At 35.1% G+C, this 6,621-nt stretch overlaps 2 protein-coding genes across 2 annotated transcripts; both read right to left on the bottom strand.

Moving 5' to 3' along the window:
* Positions 1–4,672: 4,672 nt before the first annotated feature.
* On the bottom strand, positions 4,673–5,125 carry LOC147504645 (uncharacterized). The gene has a single exon (XM_086605297.1). The coding sequence runs from the start codon at positions 5,123–5,125 to the stop codon at positions 4,673–4,675; it is 453 nt and encodes a 150-aa protein (XP_086461423.1).
* A 336-nt stretch (positions 5,126–5,461) lies between these two features.
* LOC147504644 (uncharacterized) lies at positions 5,462–5,965 on the bottom strand. The gene has a single exon (XM_086605296.1). The coding sequence runs from the start codon at positions 5,963–5,965 to the stop codon at positions 5,462–5,464; it is 504 nt and encodes a 167-aa protein (XP_086461422.1).
* Between the last annotated feature and the right edge of the window lie 656 nt (positions 5,966–6,621).

The raw sequence follows: 6,621 nt of genomic DNA, 5'->3' as shown, positions 1-6,621 counted from the left end.
TCAACGTAATATGATGCCCTTAAATCCCATTCTTATAGTGGAGATTTTTGATGTCTGGGGTATTGATTTCCTAGGCATGTTTCTTGTTTTGTATGGTTTCATTTATATTCTTATAGCTGTAGACTATGTTTCTAAATAGATTGAAGCCATGGCTTGTCGTAATAATGACCATAAAATTGTAGTATTATTTATGAAGGAGTATATCTTCTCACATTTTGGTGTACCTAAGGCCATCATTAGTGATGGAGAAAAATATTTTTGTAATAGAGTTATTGAAGATTTAGTCAAGAAATATGGAGTTACCCATAAGGTGGTGACTCCGTATCACCCACAAACTAGTGGTCAAGTAGAGGTGTCCAATAGAGAAATTAAAAAGATTTTAGAAATGACAGTTAATCCTGATCGGAAAGAGTGGTCTAGACGCCTAATAGATGCTTTAAGGGCATATAGAACGGCTTTTAAAATATCTATTGGTATGTTCCCTTACCGCTTCATTTTTGGTAAACCTTGTCACTTGCCTGTTGAGTTGGAATATTGTGCCCTGTGGGCTATTAAAAGTCTTAATTTCAACATTAACACCGCTGGTGTCAAGTGTAAATTATAATTAAATGAGCTTGAAGAAATCCATAACGATTCTTACGATTTAGCAAAAGATTATAAAGCTAACATGAAACGTATTCATGATAAACATATTTTGCGTAAAAAGTTTGATCTTGGTCAAAAAGTTTTGCTATATAACTCACGTTTGCTTATTTTTCCTGATAAATTAAAAACATGTTGGTCCGGTCCTTTTCTGGTTATTGATGTCACCCCTCAAGGGGGTAATTACCCTGGTAAATCCCAAGGACAACAGTACCTTCTAAGTAAATGGCCAACGCTTAAAATATTTTCACGAATTAAGGTTGCTAGTTGTAGAAGAAACCCTTCTAGAATACCCTATTTATGAGGATTTACCCTCTATGCTTGGTGTACTTCCTATCCATATTCTATATCTTGGGAGTACTCTAATAAGGTAACCGGACCCTCTGATAAGAGCCCAAAATTATAGTTTCAACTCCTTAATAGTATTATATTTAGGCCAATTATATTTATAATAAATAAGAGTTAGTAATATTTACGTGTTTTTGTGTATTTCATGTCTTGGAATCAATTATGTAAAGAAATATATCACTTTTGCAAGAGAAATGAGTCAAATTGCTTGCTAGAGAAATTACATGATTAAAGCCCAAGTTTCAAGGAGAAAAAACAGTTTTAAAGCCCAGTCAAAGCTGAAAAGTCAAGGTCAACGTGGGTAGAAAAAGAGCAGATGAAAAATCAACAGAACTTCTGCAAGCCTTATCGTGGACTCAGATCTCGAAATTGTATAGATATCTTAGATAAATTTGGGGACAATTACTTTTATTTCTTAGTCGTTATTGTATAAATGAAGTTTGTGAGTAACTTCTCTAGAAAACTATCACGAGGCTATAACTAGGGGTGTTCATGGGTCGGTTCTGGGTCAATTCTTACTGGTTTCGGTTCTGGGTCTATTTTTAACGGTTCCTATTGGGTCGGTTTTTTCATTTTTTTTTTATATTTGGAAAAAACAGACCCATAACCATTAATTAAGTTGGTTTTAGTTCATTCTCGGCTTATACATTTTTATTGCTAAAATTATTATTTTTTAATTATATAACCGATATAAAAGTTGGTTTACGGCGACTATAGCACTTGTTATCGATATTTTTGTCCTCATAAGAAATAATGGTCCTAAATTCAATAATAGTATTTGAAAGTTATCTAAAAACTTTAAATACATTATCATACATTATACGTATGTGTATATTTTAAATCGAATATGTGTACATTATATTATACGTAATGCGTCATATATAGAATAAATACCACATGTACCACAATTGTTAATTAGCATTCATTGTATTCGTTGTATTCGTTATCTTATATATACACATGTAATATATCATGTATGTACACGCTCATACATTAATTAATGTAGACAATGCATTAGTTAATTCATAGTATACGTGTAGACGTAGACACGTAGACATTATTATTAACATTTATAATACATATATTTAATGTAATATTATAAAATATACATTTAATAACACACATTCACTATTATGTTAAATATAATATATATTTAGTATAATTTTACACCTAACAAATATAAACTATATATAATAATAATGTTTGGGTTTGCCTTTATTTAGTGTAATATAATACTTAATTCTATAATCAAAATCATACTAATCGGTTTCGGTTTTGGTTCGGGTACCCATCGGTTTTTTACTATTCGGTTCTAATGGTTTCGGTTCTTTATCGGTTCGGTTCTTGAAGACCCACTTTAAATGGGTCTAACATTTTAGAACCCAGAACCGCTATAAACGGTTTCGGTTCTGGTTTGGATTCGAGTAATTGGGTACCCATGCACACCCGTAGCTATAACTCGTTCACTAGGGAATTCTTAGTAGTTTAAAGCCTTATTGCATATGGTCAATGCAGCCGCACTCAGCGAAACGAGAGTAGTTAGGAATACATTTTTGGCAACTTATTTTAATTTCACATATTTGCTTGAGGACAAACAAATGCTATTTGGGGGTGGTTTGATAAGAGCCCAAAACTGTAGTTTCAACCCCTTCATAGTATTATATTTAGGCCAATTATGTTTATAATAAATAAGTGTTAGTAATGTTTATGTATTTTTGTGTATTGTAGGTCTTGGAATCAATTATGTGAAGAAATATGTCAGTTTTGCAAGAGAAATGAGTAAAATTGATTGCTAGAGAAATTATATGATTAAAACCCAAGTTTCAAGAAGAAAAAACATTTTTAAAGCCTAGTCAAAGCTAAAAAGTCAAAGTCAATGCGGGTAGAAAAAGAGCAGAAAAGTCAACAGAACTTCCGCATGCCATATCTTTGGACTCAGACCTTGGAATTGGATTTATTATATGTCAAAACGACCGGCTTGGAAAGAGATTTCTAATGGTCTAAGCCTTGACCCAATAAGAGTAGTAAAGGTGAACGAAAAGGGTGTTACAGTAAATTCCTACAAAGAAACCTTTTTTAGACTTAAGTAATTAGGTTTTGGGCTTAATTTAGTGGCCCAAAATACAGCTCCAAAGCCCATGCATGAAATTGTAAACCTAACCCTCTCCTATATAAAGAGGATGAAGGCAAAACTCTATTATTACTCCCTCCTATTAGTTAGAATAATTTAGCTCTCTCTCGCCTTCCCATTAGTTAGAATAATTTAGCTCTCTCTCTCCCCTTTCTTTAGTTTAATATAGTTTAAGTAATTAGGGTTTATAATTGTAGCCTCCATAAAACTTCCATTAAAATACCTTCAAGTTATTATAATTATTCAATTCAATTGCTTCTCTTTCTATTATGTCTTATTCTCATTCTTTTATTCATGATAGTCCCATGAATCAAAGCTAAACTCCCATTAGAGGGAGTTTGAATGAAGCTTTGAGAGGACTTGATTTGTTAGTATAGATTGTTGTTTAGGGTTTCAAGTTTATTCTTGACTTAAAGATAAGAAGAATTTAACTGAAACTAGAGAATAGTGGGTTTGCCATTAGAATAGGAGCAAGCTTTCTCTCATGCTAATTAGTTTATGACTAGAGATAGTATAAAGTAATTAGAGATCATTAAAGGTCTAGTCTTTATATTTTAACCTTATGTGAAAATATCTAGACTAGGGTTTTCTATACAAATCTATGCTAGCATGTTAAGAAATTAAAAAATAGATTTCAATCTCTCTCTATTCTTCTCCATATTTTATTGAAGTGATATTTAATTGCTTTAATTAAATTAGTATAATTTAAATTCATATATTTATTTTCGTAGTATAAATTCACATCCATAAATATTGCTCTCGCCATTGTTTCCTTATGTTTGACTAGTTAAATTCGTTAAGTCTAGAGAGTTAAGAGTGGAACAATTCCGTACTCTATATATTGCATGAATATATATGTGAGAGTAGGAAATAAATAATTGATAACGTAAGAATAAGTTAGAGAAAATCTAGTACTATTTTTACGGATTATCACCCTCCTTTTGGAGTGTGTGGTTGTAAGTACCAGATCTTTAGTCCACGTTCATGTAATTCATGCATTCCTTTCTTACACTTTTGCTCGTTTCTTTTGAGTAGTGTTTCTCTATGGAGTGATTTACATTTTTATTTGCTTTATTCTTTGATTTTCAAAAATTCTTTTCATAAAAATTAGAAAATATAAAACCTATAAATATTAGATAGATTAGAAATTTTAGGGTATCTGACTTTAAAAGACCTTCTTTTTCCCCACAACAAAATTTTTTCATCCTATTTTAAAATTTTGTTTGGGGGTGGATAATAACCCTATCTTGTTCTCTCATTTCCTATCTTTGTTTATGCTGCCTTTTAGTCGTATAGATTCGTGTGATGCAATCTAGTCTTCTAGATTTCCTTCGCCCTCATAACTTGTCATTTACGCATTTTAAGGCGTTCTTCTACCATTTCATATGTCAGCCATGGTTAGATTTGAGTTTTTCCTAGATCATTAGATAGCATTTTTTATGATGATCATTTTCATAGCTCATTCACAAAAATTAGACCGTTAACGAATCAGGAATCTTTTTTTTTTAGAAGAAGCTAGGGGTTAAGGATACCCCAACCTTTATTCATAGATCAGCTAACTCTTGGGTACACAGTTCCTTCTTTATCCTCCCTTACAATGGAATCTAGAATTGAGTCTAGGGGAGGTATAAAGTACACCACATCCATATCCGGATAGTCATAGACTTTAGACAAGTAATCGGCTGCCCTATTACCTTCTCTAAAAATATGAACTATTCTGACAGACACAAAGAAACTACTAAGGCTTTTAAGCTCAGTTACTAGATTCATGCAGTGCCATGGTGCTTCCTCCTTCCCGTTTGCTATGTTTACAGCTCTAAGAGAATCAGATGCAACTTTGATGTACCTCGCGCTGATCTCGAGAGCAGCCTTTAGACCAGCAACTATGGCTTGTAGCTCCTGGTATAAGACTGAGATATGTCTCGATCTGCCATAATAAGCCACCTTCACTTGACAGTCTTCATCTCTTATCAGTCCACCATATCTCGCGATATTGTCTTTCATCGACCCATCAGAGTTAAGCAGCAGCTCACCAACTTCTGGTCTTACTATACCCAACTACATCACCTGGTTTCCTTCTGTTGGTATCTTGGGGAGATATCCAACCTCTGTAAAAGAATTATCAGCTAGATATCGGTCACTTCTATCAAGCATTTGGCCAAGTATTCTTTCATAGCGTGTTTTAGATTATCGCTGACCTCTTTTGTTGTCTTGACCCTTTTGCCTTCGCCTGTTCCTTTCACATCAGATGGAATGCACCGCAGCACAAATCAGGGCCCTAACCACTTCTAAGAACATAGAGTTGCATCTACACAACTGCAACAGGTAGTTCCATTCTTCTCATGACCCCAGGACTGTCTTTGGTAAGCCCATACTTTCCTTCACTTCCTCCCAAATTGCCTTCGAGAACTTGTAGTCGAAGAAAAGATGTGACGTACTCTCCTCATGAGAGTTGCATAAGATGCAGACCGACTGAGATAGGAGTTTCTTCTGCTTTGACCTATTTTGGGTAGGTAAGCATCCAGCGAAAGCCTGCCAGGTAGTAAAGGAATGTTGTGGCACCGACAACTTCCCCCACACCAATTTGAACCATTTTACCTTCGGTTTGATGTTCTTGATAACGACATAAGCAAACTTGACACTGAATTCCCCTACACTTCTCGGTTCCCATATAACAGTGTCCTTGTCTAAGAAGGAGTTAATTTCCATTCCCATGATTAGATCCTTAACTTCCCCATCAGGTAGCCCTTGTATCACATGGTTCCAATGATTGTCTTCTATAATGACACTCACCTTTCCATTCTCTAGAATGATCTCTCCTAGATTGGCTCGAGCAGTGGTCATTTGGATTAGAGGAATAGAGTGGCACCAAGGGTCATGCCAGAAGCTTGTACTCTCCCCATTTACGATCAAATATTTTACAAACTTCATAGCTAGTTTGTCTATGCTTCAGAATGCCTCTCCACACCCGCGATGAATCTGTCAAAACCTTCATAGTCCATAAGTTCCTCCCTCTTATTTGTTGGTCCCATGTCCAGTTGACCCATAAAGAGTCCTTTCTATGCAATCTTTAACACTAACCCACATATGGCAGCTTTATTCCATGTGACAGGATCTAGAATCCCCAATCCACCATGTTCTTTCTCTAGCCTTAGAGTCGCGTAACTAGCATGGTGCATGGTGAATCAGGAATCTTAGTTTTAAGTTTACGAGGCAGCAGGATAAGATGGGTATTTTAGAAAAGATTTGGGCTTGGGCCAAAATTCATTTTTCCACCCCACCCACAATATTTTACCTTACTGACCATCCCATTTAACCTCGCACACCGGCCCATTCACTTCATCTTCCTAAACAAAATTAAACCTGACCTAAATCTATCCCAGCGTGCACCACGCCGGTCCAAACCTACATCCAAGCACGCCATGTGCCTCGTTCGAAATAGACCTTCTCCAACTTTTTATAGCACCTTCCCCTAATCATCCCCTACTTAAACCCCCAAC

This window comes from Coptis chinensis, chromosome 4 (assembly GCF_015680905.1).
Source record: "Coptis chinensis isolate HL-2020 chromosome 4, ASM1568090v1, whole genome shotgun sequence".
Classification (NCBI taxonomy): domain Eukaryota; kingdom Viridiplantae; phylum Streptophyta; class Magnoliopsida; order Ranunculales; family Ranunculaceae; genus Coptis; species Coptis chinensis.
This window is presented reverse-complemented; position numbering and strand designations above follow the sequence as displayed.

Excerpts from the sequence above, each read along its gene's own strand:
- LOC147504644 (XM_086605296.1), bottom strand. The coding sequence starts at position 5,965 with ATGACCACTGCTCGAGCCAATCTAGGAGAGATCATTCTAGAGAATGGA.
- LOC147504645 (XM_086605297.1), bottom strand. The coding sequence starts at position 5,125 with ATGAAAGACAATATCGCGAGATATGGTGGACTGATAAGAGATGAAGAC.